The following is a 20,188-nucleotide window of genomic DNA, read 5'->3' as shown; positions in this document are numbered from 1 at the left end:
CGTTCCAGCAATAAAGTCCGGAGGGAAGAGAGACGCTTCCGCGGGCGGATGAGTCTATAAGGGGTCTTGTTCGTGAGTGACGGGAGGATGAAGACAGACGGATAGATCTCTTCAGCCATTCTACTCAAAAAGAGCTGAGCCAGAGGACACAACTCTGCACTGATGGTGAATTTTTAACTCTCAACTTTGATCACCAGTGACTTGAGAAAAAGATCAAAGATACAAGACTGTCTGTGTCTGGTAGTGAGTTTTAATGAAGCTTCATGAAGCAGTGTCATTATTTTCAGAGTCCACTAGATGGCAGTCCCTGCACTATTTTCCCTTTGTTTTGAACAGCTGTTCCAATGAAACATCATTTTTAAACGGATGGCGCCACCTACTGACCTCTAAACAACATGACACTGTTTCATGAAGCTTCATCAGACCATCACTACATCTGGACTCTTAGAGATAGTAGCCCTTTCATCTAGTAGAACCACCTCCAAGAGAAGACAGTTACTGTTCTTTGGACTGAGAGTTTCAGGGTAAAAGGGAGGAGGCCTTGGGCAGACCCGATATATCGAGGTAAGAACAAGTATCATGACTATTCACTCAATGAAACAAGAAAGTACTTAACACGACAGACCATAAATAAATACTGCATATTAACAAAAATATAGATGTTTGTAACATACCCAAAACATTGAAAATGTACACTACCTTTCATAAAAAACAAAATGATACCAGATGAAGAAACACAAAAAATATATATTCATAGTGTAGTACTGATTGACTTAACTAGTGATGCTCTGATGAAGCTTCATTAAGCAGTGTAGTGTGTTGTTTAGAGGTCAGTAGGTGGCGCCATCAGTTTAAAAATGTGATGTTTCATTAGAATAGTTGTTCAAAACAAAGTAAAATAGTGCAGATACCGCCATCTAGTGGACTCAGAAGATAATGATACTGCTTCATGAAGCTTCAGAATGCACAAATTTACTACAGAAGGTGTGGAGTCTGTAGCTTCTTAGCTTGATGCTACTGAAAGTATATTCAGGTTAAGTGAGCGCCGGTGGTTCATACTTCAGAAGTCGTGAAAGATCGGTGACTTAAGAACAGGAGGGAGTCGCTCAAACTGCCGACCAGGTTTGACGACTAACAGCGGTGAGATTGAAACATTACCGCGTCCACCTCATGCATGCTAACTGCTGAAGTATCTCTGCCTTCGGCTCGTGGGTGGATCTTTATTTCTGGCTCACATCAAGCGCTCCTCCATAGAACCTGCTGAGCGCAGATGATCGATGAGCTCCGCTGATACCACAGGAGTCCAGCCGAGTGAATGAAGAGACACACACGGTTCTCCGGCTCTGCGATCGACTGGCGCTGCTTCATCGGTGTACATTAGTGTCAGTGCCAGTCCACGGCTACAGCGAGTGGGCCCCCCAGGGCCGACTCATCAGCACATACGTGTCCGCTGTCGTGCAGAACCGCTGACCTCCGTGTCAGAAACCATCGTCCTCAGCAGGAACCGGAGCGATGCGGCGTCCACTGGCTCGGCGACAATAATGCGGCAGATCACACTCGTTGGTTTCTGTTAAACTCTCACAACAACAACAACACTAAACGTGCACAACAACAACAACTAGGTCACATCACACACTGACGCCGCGCACATGGGAGGCAAAAAACCCATCATCGATCAACACCATTATCCGCCTGACTTGTTAACAAACTTGTCAACACAACATTTGGTGAATGAAAACACGTTTATCTGCTGCACGTGCCTAGTCTCAAAACGCTAGCAAAAACCAAAGAAGGTATTGTGGTAAATCTTTTGCTTCCGCTACACAGGACATAAGACACCCTAGAGGTCAGTTGATCTATAGCGCCATCATCGGTCAGTATCCAATTTCATCGTACTATTTTTACACTATGTTGTTGATTGTTACAGCAAAACCACAACAACGTTAAAGATGTAATCAACAACGCAAAAACACAAAGACAGCTACAAATATTTAACCACAGTATCAACTATCTCATATAAATCATAATAAAACAACTCCAGTCACTATGAGAGAACAACAACATTAATAGCATCATATATTAGCATTATCATGCTAAGATATATATTCAAAAACAGCTCTTAGCCATCAGAGTAATCAACAAAACATCACAATAAAGAAAAAAAAAGAAGATTCAATAAATTAAACATGACAATGAAGCATCAATGATAACTTAACATTCCCTAACCATAAAAAATCACAATAAAGTGTAAAGAATAATATCGAAAGGCAAAAAATTAGCGCTAACTGTTAGCATGACAGCTGAGTTTGTTTGCCCTAAGAAAAACATATTACAGGTATTTTAATTAATCCATACCAAAATAAAAAATGAAAAAAATGAATAAAGCAATACAATAGTTCCAATTAAAACACTATCCTCATTCAAACGCATTGCAAGTGTCAGTGCACAAGATTTACGCTAATGAGCTCGTAGCTTTGGCTGAAAAAAAAATCCAGAAATATAGACTTTTTTTCTAAACAATTCTTCTTGTCGATGCCTCACTAGTGAACATTACAGACGAACAGTATGGAGATATTTGGATGTTTTTAAGTGTCTCATTTTGGACGATAAAGTCAACTGAGCATCAGTCCCTACATTAAAATTAACAAACATTTTTGTCTATAACTCTAAAAAGGAACAGATTACTCTGAAAATAATCCCAAGCCTTAGTCGACATGAGGGTGAGTAGAAAATGAGTGAAATTTGAATTTTAAATACATGATTACGAGTCACCAAACAATATAGATAAGCGTAAAACAAATTAGCAAAAACTCCTAGCGTTGGTGTGAAGTTCAACAAATACCCTGGTCTAGAAAAGCGCTATACAAATAAAAATTACTTACTTTCTTGCTCACTTATGTTTCTTATGCTGGTAAAAAATACCCTAGTGGACGGTCCAGGTATATCACTGTCATTGTTAAAATCGAACAACATCACACTTGTGTCGTACGTCGTCCTGTATGTCGTCGCTAGCATGTTAGCAAAAGAGTGCGTCAATCATTTTCGCGGTGAATGCTAAAAAAAATGCTAAAGTCAAAGTAGCTCAACATAAAAACCAGGATCATGGAAGCTTAAATGATCTACATACTAGCGGTAAACTAGCCGTAGCATGCAGCGTCACAATCCCGATCATTGGTTTAGATTTACCCAAGAATTGGACGACGGGAACCTCTGCAGTTTCCTCACAACAAGAGGATGAAGCACACAAATCCTCTCTCACACACACACACACACACATGCTCCAAGCTGCCGGATAAATGGTCGCAGGGAGTGAGAATTCCCAGCAGGACTCTGAGGATGAGGGTGTCAGCACTTTCCCCCGATCGGGTTTAGCTCTTTGGTTCTGCTCTGGGACGGTGGAGTTTAATTGGGGAGTGCTAACGCACAGCTGGATAGCTGGGCCGTGACCGGTTCTGGAAGTGTGTGTGCGTGTTTGTGTTTATGTGTGTGTGTGTGTGTGTGTATGTGTGTGTGTGTGTGTGTGTGTCTCAAGGCACACACGCAAATTTATTCATGGGACACGAGCAGTTTGTTTACCAGCCGTCTCATTTACAGAATAATAGGCAATAATAATTTCGGCGGATTGATCTCGGGTTAATCCAAATAATTACCGATTCATTACACAGACTGGGATAGAATTGACTCGGAGAGCGAGGGCGGGGGCGAGCGAGGCCGTGGACCCCCAATCGATCAGGTGCACGAGCACGAGAGCTTGATTCCTGTCAGCATGAGGGCAGCAACGCTCGGTTTTATTTTTCTTTTGTTCCAGGTTTTTCCTGCCATGGACTCAAGAGGCTGATCGATCAGGTGGAGGAGCAGGTATGAGGCGTTCAGGTCGGGTCAGGATTGAAGGAAATCACTTTTTTTTTTCATCCTGATTTTTCTCATATGCTGTCATAAACAGAAGAAGAGAGGGATGCTTTTTGCTGGATTAGTTACTTATTTAACAGGTAGAACTTTATTGAGTTCTATTGTTTTTTTCCAATTATCCACAGCAAATACAGAAATTTTCATAAAAATAAATCAAAATAAAATAAGAACAAGAACAAAGAGAAATAAAGAGAAAGAACAAGATGATACAATCTAAGTCTAAAGATAAAGAACAAACCTTCTAAAGATTAAATGATACATTTAATAGTTTTAATATTTATTAAAAATTGAATCTTCTACGATTAAAATATATATATGAAAGAAAAATAAAAAGTCTTGGACTTTTAATATATTATTTTACATTTTCAAATCACAATAATAAAAGTATATTTTTAACTGTTGACCAACAAATTCGAATTAATTGACAATTAATTAACAATTCTATAAAATAATATAATTTTTAATATTATTGTACAAATTATTATTATTTTTTTTCCTTTGATCCTCATTTTGTAGTTGATCATGTTAATACTACTTGTTTCTTCTGTCAATTAAGCAAATTTTGTTCATTTTATCTTCAACTAAAATGTCACAAAACTGACTATAAAGGCGAAGATGTTGCGTTCAGGTGACGTCAGAATTAGTACATGTTCTACTGATATATCTGAATTTATTTCACTGGCAAACCTCAATCCTGCTCCTCCTGTAGCATAATTCACTAAAGAAGAAATGAAAAAGTAAAACGAATTAAAGATAAAAACTATTAAACATCACTTCCACGGTGGAACCTGAATGCATCGTCACCGATTGGACGAGAAGTTTCTGAGCTCAGATGAGAGAGCGATGAACTCATGACTCAGAAACTGATGAGTAAAGATGTTTCGAGGGGAAAACAAGTTTGTGTGAGGAACGTATTCCGACGCTCGTCCCTGAACGCGCCGCAGCCAAAACAAACATGGCCTTCGCTTCCCTCTTTGAGTTCCAGAATAGAAGCGGCGGCTCCTCCGGGATCTGGACCGAGTCCCGGCAGCGTCGGTCGGTCCAGGAGGATGAACGAGAGCCAGCAGTTTGGAACCGATGGAGACTCCGAGGGGGTCTTTTTGAGGAGTGGGTCTTGATCACGGGACAATAAGAGTGGACGTCTTAACCTCCCTCGAAACTGCCAATACGTATATATTTTACCAGAAAAACTTTTTTTCATCTGATGTTACTGGACTTAAACATGCCATATCATTATGACCAGTCCTGCAGATGAAGATTTACATCGACAAACGTCTCAGCAGATGTCGTCCACTTGAGAACCAGACAGGTCTCGGCGTCACTAGACACATCCCCTGAACGTTGAGATTCGGGGGATTCTCCTGTTTTCTTCCTGTCAGCCCGAGACAGAATGTGAAGTGTTAGAACCTTCTGCAGTGTTTGGAATTTCAGAGGCGCGTCTGTCCTTCTCCTGAGATTCCACCGGTGGAGCTCGTGTTGTTCGACTCACAGAATATTCAGGGTTTGCAAATATTCCGAGCAAACTGAGTCATCATGTCAGTGAAGAACAGGAGTTGACAGTATCTAAACAGTCATAGAAAAAAAAGGGAAAGAACAGAAAATACCTTTTTTTACGATAAATATAATAATGCAATTAAACGTTTATAATCGTTATAATTATGACAAGAAACACCAGGTGTTTGTGTCATGTTTGAGTTGTTTGCATAAAACTGGGGACATTTTTCTGAATACTGTTTAAAAGATTGGACATATTTTGCCTATTGGGGACAAATTTGCAGTCCTCGTTTTGAAACTAATAGACATTTTGTAGTAATTGTTGTAAATAAACTTAAATTAATTCCTATCTAAAAACCACTGGTGTCTACAAAAGTGATTTGTGTTTTTTAGATCCAATTGTGTGTAAACCCACATATTCTATCCGTGTACAAAGTACTCGACACCGCAATGTCCCCAGTCTGACTATCATTTCTTAATTATTAAGTATTCAATTATAAACAAGAAAGTTAGGTATATAATTTACTACTGCTTTTTCAAGACACAACATTTGATCAGGTTAACAGTGTTATCAGTGTGTTACAGTGTTCACTGAGCCCTTATCCACTCCACAAATGTAGGTGTCACTAATGGTGGTGTGTTGTGTCAGATGTCTTCAAAAGTGGTCTAAGTATGTATGTGTGTGTGTGTGTGTGTGTGTATATGTGTGTGTGAGTGTGTAGAAATCCAATATATATAATAGAAATCAGGGGAAACTAGTGATGAAGCTTCATGAATCAGTGTCATGTTGTTTAGAGGTCAATAGGTGGCGCCATCAGTTAAAAAATGATGTGATGTTTCATTAGAACAGTTGATTAAAACAAATGAAAAAAGTGCAGAGACCGCCATCTAGTGGACTCTGAAGATAGTGACACTGCTTCATGAAGCTTCATCTGACCGTCACTAGGGGAAACCGTATTCAATTAGCAATGGATAAATAAAACAAAATAAAAAATGCATATAAAAAGAAAGAAAATACTTGATCATGTGATTCAAGAATGAAAAAAGAACCTGTTGTTTATTTTCAGTGAATAATAAAAAGAGTTAAAAAGAAAATACACAAAAACAACAAATAATTATTTTAACTGTTTACTGCTAATGAATGAAATATAAAAAGCAAAGTTAAATGTAATCGTCATTATTTCATATTGGCTGATGTGGTTACGATGGTAGAGAATAAACCACCCAAAAATCCGGTAGTAAATCTTAAACGTGTTTCTATCAAACCGGGAAAATCAGCCTCTTGATTGGTCGATGACCAGCATTTCAAGACTTGTATAATCTAACATGAAACGGTCAAAAACCACCATCAGTCCTCCTCGAGGTACTCGGAACAGATCGCCGTCTGTGGAGGTAAAACATCAGCCCGACGTTGACAAACACATCCACCCAGATGTTGACTATTGAACTCATTTAATGCGTAAAACAAATACAAGTTACTTCACTGGGTCATCACAAGTCAACAAGATTTTTTTGTAACACCCTCAGAAATATACATTCACATGGCTGCGCACAGACAAGTCCTCTCTGTAACATCGAACGTTCGCCTCGTGTATGACGCTAGCGGCGTATCAAAAACGCGTTTTTCTCTTTTGGGGGGGACTTTGGAAATAAGCTATACGTCTTTCTACCGTCTCAAAATAGTTTATCTTACATCACTGGGGTCCCTACACGTCGTCCCTAAAGTCATCTGGACTAGACTCTCAACCGTATGTACAGTATTTACAGCGGAATGTACTCAGACAATAAAAAATAGGATGGAATGGCGTCACGGTGAAAGAACGTAAGATGCACCAGAACAGCGCCAGGGCTACGCTAACTCTGGGAAAATGAAGGGAGGAAATTTTGAGATATTTGTGCTTGGAAAAGAGGAGTCGAAAAAAAGAACAGTTGTATTATTCAATTGTGCTTCATAAAGTCTATTTAATCTCGTTCAGCATTTACAGTTCGTTTTTCTCTTCAACCAAACCACGTGAAAGCAGGAATTAAATGCAAGAAAATCTGTTTTGTGTTTTTCAAATTTCAAAAGAGATAATCTGTGAGTTGAATTCATCATTTGAAATTATATTTTAATCTTTTCTTCTCAGACGCGTTTCCAAATGACGCAGTAGTATAACAACAATTCTGTCATAATTTCCATTTAGAAATACTTTTCAACAAAATAAATAAACTTTTTTTTAGTAAACCACGAGTACCTTCAGTTTGTTGAATTACGACGTGGCATTAAGGCAACGTTAAGATTTAAGTAGCAATTAGCAACCAACATTCTGGAACTACATTATTTTAGTTCTCCACGACAACCTTTATTTTTTTTTAAATTTAAATGACATGATGCTAGGAGCTATAATTGATTTGAGATCGTGCAGGTTTAGCCTAGCTTCTAAGGTAAAAGTGTAAAAGACTTTGGGGAGTTGGTTGCTAACATTTAGCAATAATGGCAGCTACAAAAGCTTACGAAATAATTTTCTTTTGCAAGAAAACGTCTTTCCTGATTATTCTTTTAGATTTGTGTTTGTTTTTTTAACATTAAATTCATCAGTAAACTAAAAGTCATGGTTGATGTTTTCAATGCTAATCTGACGGGCTAGCATTGTTCGATAGTTCGTAGCCGACCGTTGATCATCTGGCTCCCTCACAGGTGAAAATATTCCTGGACCGAGTTCTATTGATCGTCCAGGAATTTTTCGGTGACAAACTAACTGCGATATTTAAAAAAAAAAGAAGCTAACGATACCACACAGCCGCGAGCACACACGAAGCATGCATGTAAGATACAGTTCTGAGAACAAGTCAGATGTTGTGTAGATTTTCAACTACTGGCACTTGTTGTCTGTGATAAAAAAGAAATAAAAACAGGCAGATGTATAAATAACGTCAGAGCCCCAGTTGGCAAATATAAAAGACAGACGACCGGTCGTTCCGTTCAACTCACCAGACAGCCATTGAATCGAGGAAAAGCAGCAGGTGACTTATTAAAAAAACAAAAAACATGGCCACCGTTCAATTTTCAATTTCCCTTTAAGACACGTCTCCCATCATCCCCCTGCTGGTCACACGAGTTATAACCGTCGGACACTTTTTTTTTTTCTCCTGCCACATCCGTTTTGATTAGAAAAAATGGTTAGTACAAAACATAGTTATGACGGCAACAACTATTTACACGACGAAAACACACAAACCTGTTCAAGTGATAATTCAGAGCATTATTGCAGGTTTTGTGTCCGCGCTGTACCAAGGTTTCTGCTGTGGCCTTTTTTTCATGGATACCTTCTCTGGTGTTCTGGGTTACTTTTGTTCCGAGAGCGACGACGATGGAAACTGTGAACTGGATGAACGGCTGGGTGGTACGAACGACTCCTTAAAGTGGACTTTAATGCTACGATAATGGGCAGAGCCTGCTTTCTATTGCCTTTAAGAATCTGGATGGACCTGAGCATAGGTGGCACGAAGTCAATTTAATTTTTTGGTAATTGTTACGACTAGTAGTAGTAAGTCGTCTATGCTAAAATGAATTTTAAACAATTTTACCCCTTCTGGAATTTGAGCGAACTAAAAAGGACACTAAATTATCGGCAAAAGATTTTGTTACGGGTAGGCCATATCGTAGAACAACTTCTAGCTCTTGAACCCAACTGGGGATTAAATGATATATCGAACAAACCAAAAGATTTGACTAGTATCCTGAAGTTACAACTTATACAACAATGAAACCCAGTGTCCAATCATAAATAGGTGTAGCTTTCTGTGGGGACTAAACGACAAGTCTTAGAAAGACAAGCCCTGTTGTCCAGTTGGGTTCTTGTCAGGATATAAGTGACGTGTTTACATTGCGACTACTTTGGAATAGCATCTTTATTTACCACCTCATTTCCTCTCAGTGTCTTAGGGTTGTACGGTCTTCTTGATTTTGGGGTTGAAAACTAACCTTAGAATTGTAAAGACAAAATAGGCTAAAGAGGACATTTTGGCCGAAATGATACCATCGTGGACCTGGTCAGCTAGCATCATTATCATAATCAGATTCAGGGGTCTGGACGCTATCCAACGGGGACATTAACTTTCTATTACCGGCACTAATTTGCAAGTGTTTGGATGGAGGCCACGGAAACAAAAAGGAATTATATATAACTATATAGCTTTTTTTGTAGGATACGTTGAGGAACATTTTCGGCTGCCGTCGTGTCTTAGACTCGCACCACCCAGCCATGAGAAGGGTTTAAAACCCTTCGATGGAAAAGAATTCTGAATACATGACCCCGGGGTTGAAGGACAAACGTAGAACCTCACAGCAGTCTCATTTCATCACTATTTTTTACAAACATTTAAAACTCCCACCTGTAGATATGTCACGCACAGTTCACTCAAATCTCTGGTCACGTTTAAAAAAAAAGAAAATACAAAAAGAAAACATTGTAAGAAAAAACAAACGAAAAGAAAAAACAATGATAGAAACAAATCCAGTGTCGGACTTTCACAAATGTGCTCAGCAAACAAAACCTCCACCAATCTCTTTTGTACATTTAATACAGTCGATCAAAAATAAAAAAATGACACAGAACACACCGATGAACCGTTTACCTCTCTGACCGTACCAGTCAGAGTCTTTGAAAAGTTTTGTCCCATCACCAGATGGAGTTGACACCGTTGATGTTACGAGCACTTTGCTTGGTTTTTCTTTAATTAGTAGGATGGTGTTGGGGCGATGTGGAAGTCAGGGTGGGGTGGTGGTGGGGTGGGGTTGGGGTTGGTGATCCCAAGAGGAACGGGGGGAGTGAGGGGGGTGCAGTGATGGGTGTGAAGGTGATGGACCGGGGGGCGCACGAGGTCGGGGTGCCACATGCCACTACACGTACCACTCTTTCTTGGAAATAACGGAACCGTCGGTTTGAGAGATCATGTCGTCGGCTATCTCGGGCTCGGGGTCGTACTGGAAAGCCAGAGTCCGCTCGTCGTAATCTCTGCTCTCGCCTTCGTCGACGGTGAAATAGGGCCTCTTGAGGTCCTCCGCCTCGTGGTCGAAATCGCGCTCCCCGCCCTCGAATCCGCCCGTGACGCCGATCTGCGCCGGCTTCTTCTCGTCGTCCGAATCGTCCGGGTACTGCAGGTTCTTGGGCATGGGCGGGTGCGCCGGGACGCCGCCGGCCTTGCTGTAGCCGTTGCCGAACACGTGCTTCTTGGTGCTGTAGTCTCCCTTGAAGGTGCGCTGACGGCGGCGGAGGAACACGAAGAGCAGTATAGCGGCCACGCCCAACAGAGCCACGCCCCCTACGGCGCCTCCGATGGCCGCGGCTGGATTGCTCTGTCGCTCTGGGATCTCAGGGCCAGGTGTCGGGTGGTTAGGGAATTCTGGGTAGGAAAAGACAGATGGAAGGGAGTGTGTCAGTGCTCTGGTGGGAGGAGGTGCATTTGTGGAAGTGCATTTTTTTGTAAAGGAAAGATGAAGTAAGGAAGACGAGGACGGAAAAACAAAGTGGGAAAAAGGAAGCACACGCCCACCCGACCCCACACACCAACAAAAACACCCCGTGAATGAGTGAAGACATGCAGAGATGAGCGACGAACCAGCACAGCATCGGTCAATAAAGACGAAATGAGGCTTCGCCCAGCATGCAGCCCCCTGGTGGACATGACATGAACACACCACCAATATAATCCTCGTATAATATTAACTTCAGCTCAGGAAGAGGAGTCAGAAAACATGTCGGAAATGAAAGTTATTAGCGGACGGCGGTTGTTATCACAGCAGGAAAAGCAGGAAACAGAGGCAGCGTCTCATAACAAGTTTCACTTGACACACAGCAGCCGTCAAGCCATTACACTCACTCACGCAAACAACACTCAAGTTCAGTACACATCTTTCACCCACATCGCACAAAAATTAATCATGATTCTTAATGTGTTCAAGTGATGAGGACCTTTGCACTGATGGCTACATTCATTAAGAAAAAACTTAAGTGATAATACAAAGGAGAAAAAAACATATAGACTTAAAAATACCTTTAAAATGATCTATATTATATTTGTAGTCATTAAAAATAATTGCTTAATTCAAAAATTCAGTTAATTTTGTAGTGTAGTTTTGTGTAGTGAAGAAGCTTAAGTCTTGATTTTGATCTTTCAATGTATTTTTTCCTCGGAATAAACCTATTTAAAAGAAGAAATGCAAAAAAAGTTGTGTAACAAGTTCATTCTACAGCTCAACTCCACCAGAGCCGAACGTCAACACACGAAACAGCCTCGACACAAACACCTGTGACAAACACAGCTGTTGCTGGCAGCAAAGTGGAAGTTGAAAAGCCGGTCGCTCTCGGAGACAACAGCGAGGAGGAGGAACTACACAAAGCTCTTTTTCGCGAGCGACACTCTCTTTATCTGGAACATGATCAAAGTCCCGCGGGCCTCGCTCGTCTCAACCTGCACGCGTCTTAACTGTCGCTGACGGAACCTAATCCTCAACAAAAACAGGCCGGAGATAAAGAACAACAAAGAATTAAAAAGTGTCTACACGACTGCTGGTGCCTGAGATGACAACAAACACCGGGAGGAAGCAGACGACGACGATGAGGAAGGACTGACGCACAACACGACAACACAACGTTCTCTTTCATATCTGAGAGAGATGGACTGAAGAGGATGTTGCGAACAGATACACAACAATGATAACCCTTTAAAGTAAAACTAGTCGCTTCTTGTGTTTGATATTGTTGTCTCTGAACATCTTTGGCGTCACCAGGGGGCGCTACCTTCCGTTGAATAAACCTCGGAATCAACGCCTCACTTGTGGTAACAGCAGACATCCACACAACACAAACCTGTAACCCCCATAATCCTTTGCTCCAACCAAGAAAATATTTCAATGATGTCGCAACATCAAAGTTCCTCCACTAGATGGCCAACTTGATACTATTATTTATACATTACGCTATGTCTTTTTGTCACACACTCCATCCATTAGCTACTAGCATATCCGTCCAGTACAACCCCTCCATCACTAGTTAGTAACTACAATCTTACAATGTAACTAACATTGAATCTCAGTTACTATGTTGCTAGTTTATTTTGTTTTCATCATGAAATCGAAAGTCTTTATAATGTTATGTTCGGAGAGAAATGCACAACAATCACTTTACTTTTACATTTATATTCATGAGGCTTAAAATGTAAAATATTATTTATAAATGTATTTTGTAATTCAGTTCCATTTTCGTGTTTCAACCATTAGTCGCACATTAGCTTCGTAAACAGCCACGTTGTCGATACATATCTTTGCCAGTTTGAAAACATTTATATAATCTTTTGAAACTTTTCTCCGAAGTCATCAGCACGACTAAATAAGTTTTCAATAGATTCAAGTGTTGGTTGCGATCATGTCTTCTGTGTGCTCCTGAGATCTTCGTGGCAAACCTTCATGTCTGGCCGAACAACAGAACCGAGTAGCTCTTCAAAGGCTTTCACTAAACTTTTTTTTTTTTCAACTGAAAAAAAAGCAAGGGCAGCGAGATGATGTTTCCGCATCCATGAATGAATAAAGAACTATCGACTACTTGTGTCTGACCTGATGGTCTCGAGCCTCCACACAAGGTCTCCGAATGGCTGAGCCAAGAACTTTACGGAAAATGTAAGAAAAAGTCAGTTGAACTAATGTCATGTATCTGAAACTTAAGTGCCCTCATCACGTTGAATAGGCCGGAGGAGCAGTGCAGGAAAAGTTGAATACGTTGTTTTTTCTTTCTCGCAATAAGAGCGCCAGCGAACATTAGGCTAGCTGTTGAACCGTACTCTGAAATATCGTTACAAGTCACATGCAGATGTGGATAAAATGGGTGTATTTGTGTAACTAATTTTCATTTGATCGTCAATTTGTTCTTTTCATAAAGAAAAGAACAAATTGACGGCCAAAAGTAATTGAATTCATATCTACGTAGACATTTGCCGGTCAGTAGCTTCATGCTAACAGCTACATAAACAAACGGCTCTAGGCTGGTTATTTTAACAAATCTTCTATTTTTGTGTATTAGTGATGGTCTGATGAAGCTTCATGAAACAGTGTCATGCCATCAGTTTAAAAGTGATGTTTCATTAGAACAGTTGTTCAAAACAAAGGAAAATAGTGCAGAGACCGCCATCTAGTGGAAAATAATGACACTGCTTCATGAAGCTTCATCAGATTATCACTAGTGTATAGAACCATTAGCATAGCAATTCTATATCGATAATAGCCATGTGGCGCATGGGTCTATACAACGACAAATAGGGCTAAAAGAGGCTACTAACTATACCCATTAAAATGTAACCCATACTCTGAATAATTTAACACACTATCCTTCGGGGACTACGACCCGATTCTAACAGAGAGAGTCCATGACAAAGACTGCCATCCCAGTTACAATGCAGTAAAAAACTCAGGACATTTATAACAACTTTCCTCCTTCTTTCCAAAGACCTCCCAAACTGCCCACTGTCCTCAACTCCCCTCCCAACAAAAAAGCCTTCCTCCCGAGGCCCGGCAGCAGAGCTCTCCAATTTCTGGAGCGGCGGCACGCAAGAGGCTCAAATATCAGCTCAGGTTTTAATCTGGCTACCTAATGGGATTATTCAGACACAGGCCTTCATTACACACATGAATGAGAGAGCGAAGCCGGGTCACCCCTGCACCAGAACACCATCCTTCCTCCCCAAGTCCAAAGACGGATAGAAACCAGGAGGGAAAACTCGTCTTCTTAACCTTCACCGCCCGTTTTTTAATCTCATCAGACTTCTTACGCAATCCTCATTAGACGACTTTTCGCCTTGTGAAGTCGCCGAATACCCAGAATCCTGTGCATAACTACCTAAAAAAAACAACCACTGCGGCACCAATGTGGGTCATAAAAGAGAATTTCCAACCTTGTAATTCCGGAGGAGGATCAGGTGACCGCACCTCACCTAAAGCATGTGAAAAGTGGTCGTAAACACACAAAGGTGTTTACGTGGCCCCGGGGCTTAAAATCAACCCGAAAATTGAAGAGTGGGAAAAATCCCGAAGAAGAAAACATTATAAATATGTCAAACAGTTGACATGTATTAACTCAGTTGGTCTATTCCTTCCCGTAACATCTCACCCTTCTCTTGCTAACAAGTTCTTTCACAGACGTTTGGAACTCAACATCGATTACGTTTTCCAAGAAAAAGAAAAAGCTAGATTTTTTCCTCCAACGCTTCACGGTATGAAAGGTTTAAGACCTTGCGTTGGCTCATGAGATTATTCTGGAAAACGAAGCCTTCCTCATGGCAATGGCACGTCCCTCGGATACGCCGTTTTTCTATCAAGCGCACGTGTTCCTGGCTAGCTGGAAGGTTGATCTTGTAGGAGAACACATGCTAATTTTTGGACTACACCTGCCTTCGCCTCGTGATGAGGTCGTGGGTTTTTTTTTCGGAAGGAGCGACGAGGAGTTGAAAACATCACCGGCAGCAAGAATAGACAAAGACCATGGATCAAAAAAACCCTGACGCCGTTCCAGGAAACAAACGTCTATTAACAAAAAGCTCTAGAAACATGCAGATGATGGAACAACCTTGAGTTCACGAGCCCAAAAAATGTACCAGCCAGATTAATTTGCTGCCAAGACGTTCCTCGCATATTTCAGCGGCAAAAGGCAGATTTACAGTAGCGGGGGTTATTCCAATAAAAAAAAAAAACGCTACAAAGCTATTTTCTTCTGCATTCATCACGGCGCTTGGAACGTTTGACTCTATCAAGTGGGTGATTAACTGCCCCCCAACATTTCAGCGACATGAAAAAATCAGTGAGTCACCGAGGCGAGAGAAAATAAATGGGAAGGAAAGTGGGAAGAAGTGTTCCAGATATGTGGAAGTCTGAAGGAGGTTGTGGCACAACGAGATAACCGATAAGATGTGGCAGGAAATTATGGAAAGAACAAGATGACTCTGGTTCAATCATCGTGGTAACCACCGCAAACCCTTTTCTAGCAATTGGATCTTTTTTGCCGTGTATGTAAGCCGCCTATAGGTGGCGCTGTACTCACAAAGACAGGGAAATGATTAAAATGATTCATGCAGATGGACTCCTGGAGGCCTCCCTTGTAAAGGGGGGGGGGGGGGGGCGCAGTCGAATGATTTCTGACAGAGATACAGTTTTGCAACAAGTGCTGGTTTAGCTCCGGAATGTCCGGAACAAGTCCCGACTCGCGGAGAGACAAATTCCTGAGCCTCTGACTAAGTGGACAGGGTGTCATGACAAAAGGTTCGGGCGAAATGAAAGGGTATTTTCAAAGAGCGCCGAAAAGGGAGTGGCGGGTTAATGTGACCGAACGAGAAGGAAAAGACAATCGAGGGGATACTTTAAGGGGAAAGAAGATGGAGTGAACGTGTTAGGGAGGTTAAGGGACGACAACTGCAAATGAAGAATGGCAGAATGAGTGCGCAAAAAAAGGAGAGGACGACACTCCTGTCGGCCTTCGACGCCGCTCGTTAAGTCGTGGAAATGTAGCGGCGACGACGCCACGGGTGTCGACTCCCTCAGAGACACAGCCTTGAAAGATTCTTGTCTTTCAGATGGCTCCGAAATCAGAGACGGACATGCAGGTCCGGGGGTTGTGGTGGCGGAGATAACCGAAAACATCGGTGACATCATCAGACGTTTGCCTTTATCTGCAGACGGCAGCAGCGGCGCGACTCAAACCGAACCAAACGAGATCAAGTCCTGGACGGAACATCAGTTCTGTATGCAGGTGGTTCTGTCAGGACAGAAGAAACCTCTTTGTTCAGATCTTATCGAGTCGAACGATATCAGACGGGAAGCGATTCTGGAAGGCGATAGGATTAATGAGCCCTTTATCGGTTTCATCTTAATAGTTTGATGCCGTTGTAGCGTTTGAAATTGAAGTCGATAGCAAAGAGCATTAGGCCAGAGTATTCTGGAACTTGATCTCACAACACTCGCTAAAGGAAGGAGTGAGTACTTTTTGAGGGATACCTGGGACCAGATGGAAATCCGGTTAATGTACTATATGTGGGGGTTAGTCACTGAAGATGATACCAGCAACCAGAGCAAAGAGGTCCAAACTTTTCCATCTAAATACACTATTCTGGGAGAAATTCCCGGTACAATCAAGAACCCCCATCACTACTCTGGTCCTGGGTCTCACCTGGTTTCTAGACCCAGTTAGACACACCTCCCTAGAGAGGGCGTCTTGAAAGATGTCGAAGAGAACCTCAACCGGCTCCAAGAAGAGCAGTGGTTGTACTTTGAGTCTCCGTTGAACGACTGAGCTCCTCGACTTATCTCTAAGGTCGAGTCCAGAGAAATCAGTTTTGGGCTGATCTACGATCTTGTCAGGTTAGGAATCTTAATTAAGGCTGTGAACCTGGTCGTAGACCAGACATCAGAGATCAGATCTGGTTCAAAGTCACAACACATTTTACTTGCACGGAGAGATTAATACAGAACCTTCTCATCGAATGTCCCATTTTAATCTGGGAAAAATCCAGGCTGGAATAAATTACAGCAGGTCTTTAATGGAGAATATTTCTAGGGTTGTTTCCCTCATGTTCAATTTCAAGAATTGTTTTTAAACACAAGCAATGATTAACATGGTAATACCTGCTGTTCAGAAAATTGGACCCATTAGCCACGTAATTTCACATCAGATCTTTTAAAAATAATTGGGGGTAAAAATGAATGGAATATTTAATCAATATTCCTGTGTGTTTGAATTATGTTTCTGAAAAACAAACGTTCACGAGGACTCTCCTGCAACTTTAAATATGCGTTGATGAATCGTGGCACTCTTTACCAATCCTGCCGACTCGCGGCTGCTCGCTCACGTTGGCTCATGTTGTTATTTTGGAAGTGTAACCAGTGAGTCGGCTTCAGCCGAACATCCGTGGCCAGCGGTCACACCCTGGGACAGTGACTGACCTACTTGCACATGGAGGGGGGAGTGACATGGCGGCGTTAAGAGAAGGACGGGGGTCTCACTGCGAAAACAGCAACCCATGCAGAAAGCGTTAAGATAAATCACTATGGCTCGGGCGCGCTCACGTGCACTCCCCTGGTGACATTTTCATTTCGCTTCTCCACGACCCTTTTCCCTCGTTTTTTCTGCACGTCTTCCCCCTTCATCGCTTCACACCCGAGGCTCGATAACGTAGCCTGTGGTGCGCGAGCAGCACAAGCAGCTCATGCTAATGTCTCATTTGGATAATGAGTTGTGATCCCGGCAGGAATCCGAGCTCAGAGCAGCGCCTCCTGTGGGGAGGAGGCGACGGCGCGGATCAGGGCCGTGAATATATGGTCGCTCTTTATTTCCACGCTTTTAAGTGTCTCGGCCAGCTTTTACTAACATCCTTATTATCTGTTCTGGAAAATATGAATATGATTTTAAATGAGAAGAAAAGTATTCATATTTATTGATATAATGATATATACGTTTTGTTTTTTTTAAAGGATAATCCTGAGACGTTTAAACCATGTGACAGTTGAATAATTCCTGCGGATGTGCGCGACTATAAAGCCCTGGATTGAGACGCCGCCGTGACAAACACACTCATCATAATCTCTCTGCTGAGCAGAGAAAGAAGACAAATGGCTTGCGTGGAGATATAAGGAAAAGGAACAAAAAGATGACAGATCTGAGCTGATAAAATGTGTTCCGGACTCTCAGCTGTCAGATGATCGTCCGGGCTCGTCAGTATTTGCGCTATAACCCATGAGTCGGCTCCTCGAGTGACTGGGAGTCAGGCCAATATTCAAGTATTTATCGTGAACTAGACGACTCCATGGTTACAATTACTATCACTAACTGCACCGTTGTTTAGTCACATTGTTTTGGATGAATGAAACACTCAACAGGAAGTGACTCTGACTCATGAACTTCATTGACTCAATTGGCAGGGCAGTGAAATTCTGGTAAAGATTCGCTAGAACTATTGGATTCCAGGAAATTCCGGAGATAAAATTAATCAACAGAAATAGTTGTTGAGGCGTCTGAGTAACACCATATGGATGTGACTCACTCTAGTTCTGCACCGGGTTTAACATTTTTATACTAAGAGTCATATTGTGAGGAACTAGAACAATGTGATCCAACAAAAAATAAAGTAAGAAATCCCACTAATACCTTTACCGAGTTAAATGATTTTTATTCAGATTATGAAACCAAAAGTACCATTTTAAAGAAACTAGTCTTGCGTTTGAATGTTAAGATTTTGAATTTATACAGTACAAAAACTAAATTGTGTTTACATTTAATTTTTATTAAATAAAGGAAATTAAATTAGATACAAAGAGTATATTGACAAGACATTCATGTCATGCTCGCTCTACAAAATTATTTTTTTATATTAGTGAACAGCAAAAATGCGACTCAAGTACGACATGAATCCTTACACACGGCAGACAGGATTTGCTCAGACCCTTGACCGGGTTTAACTCACAACAGGAAGCACTTATTTCCGTCACAAAATATGTTTTAAAATAATAGTATGTAATTGGCATTACTGTCGTTACACAAGAGAAACACATTAACCAGGATTAAAAGATTGGAGATGATGGGCTTTAAACCTAGAGAGTTATTTAGTAAAAACAAATATTTAATGCTAACAGTTAGCTTAACATATTGAGCTGTAGTTTCCTGCTGTGGTTCGAATCTTCCCTCGACCCAGACACGACCTCAATGACTCGAGTCACTTCTCGTGTGTCTTGTTTACGTTGCGTCTCTCCTGCCTTGTTAGCTGCTGACACTCACTGTGAAGTTTTCTTCTCACAGAATAGAGGTGAATCTTCTCTCAACGACTCCACGTCTCCTTGTCCGTGTCCATCAGCGACTCGCCGCCAGTCGGACGACAGCGAACGTGACAGCTCGGCGAGCGTTGCGTAACAGCCTTCTCTTTCCATCTCTTCTATTCGCTTCCAACGAATCATTCCTCTCGCGAAGCCTTTCGTCTATTAAGAGATCCCATTCCTCTGCTGTTTTTTTTTCATTCGTCTCGTTTTCTCGCAGGCGAACGGTTTCGGACGAGCGAGGACAGAACGTCGACGCCGGGAGTCGCCCCCGACGCTCCCGGAACCCATCCGAGCGGAGAGCGAGAACAACTTGTGAGTTCACGGCTGCTCTCCTGCCACACACCTGCCCTTGAACCTTCCAGCTGCACCGTCACTGAGATACTCTGCTGTGCAGGTGACGCGCCGACAGTTTCAGAGAGAAATAAAGCCTTCAGTTTCGAAGAATATACCAGGAATTTATTGATATTCTTTGGACAAAAAATGATTCAAACTCAAGGCTCTTCATCACACACTTGGTTGTATACACTCACTCCTCTGTAGTGAAAATATATTTTAAACTTAAAAGAAGTATAAAAAGAGAAAAATAAAGTATTATTATGAAAGAAAATATAAGGAAAATACTATATTCCTAGACAAGAAATGAATAAAACTTAAGAATCTGAGTGATGAATTGGATGTGACTCACTCCCGCTTTTACCCGGTTTAATGTTCTACTGTAGTGAAAATATATTTTATACTAAAGAGAAGTATAAAAAGAGAAAAATAAAGTATTAATATGAAAGAAAATATTAGGAAAATACATATATTCCTGGACAAGAAATTAATCAAACTCAAGAATCTTAGTGATACGTTGGATGTGACTCACTCCCGCTTTTACTCAGGTTTAATGTTCCTATGTAGTGAAAATATATTTTAAACTTAAGAGAAGTATAAAAAGAGAAAAATAAAATATTATTA

General features: G+C 41.3%; 1 protein-coding gene across 5 annotated transcripts in view; it reads right to left on the bottom strand.

Annotated features, from left to right (window-relative positions):
- Positions 1-20,188, bottom strand: part of nectin1b (nectin cell adhesion molecule 1b) — a 195,941-nt gene that overhangs the window by 79,202 nt on the left and 96,551 nt on the right. Inside the window, exon 6 of one of the 5 annotated variants that reach the window (XM_087796357.1) lies at positions 6,839-10,788. The exons of the other annotated variants lie outside the window; for them this stretch is intronic. Within the exon in view, the coding sequence (XP_087652483.1) occupies positions 10,286-10,788 (503 nt within the window). The 3' untranslated portion in view covers positions 6,839-10,285. Of the gene's footprint in view, positions 1-6,838; positions 10,789-20,188 lie in introns of those variants that run through there. 5 annotated transcript variants of the gene reach the window in all.

Source organism: Callionymus lyra, chromosome 7 (assembly GCF_982586985.1).
Source record: "Callionymus lyra chromosome 7, fCalLyr1.hap1.1, whole genome shotgun sequence".
NCBI classification, from domain to species: Eukaryota; Metazoa; Chordata; class Actinopteri; order Syngnathiformes; family Callionymidae; genus Callionymus; species Callionymus lyra.
Note: the sequence above shows the minus strand (reverse complement) of the source record. Positions and strands in the feature narration are given on the sequence as shown.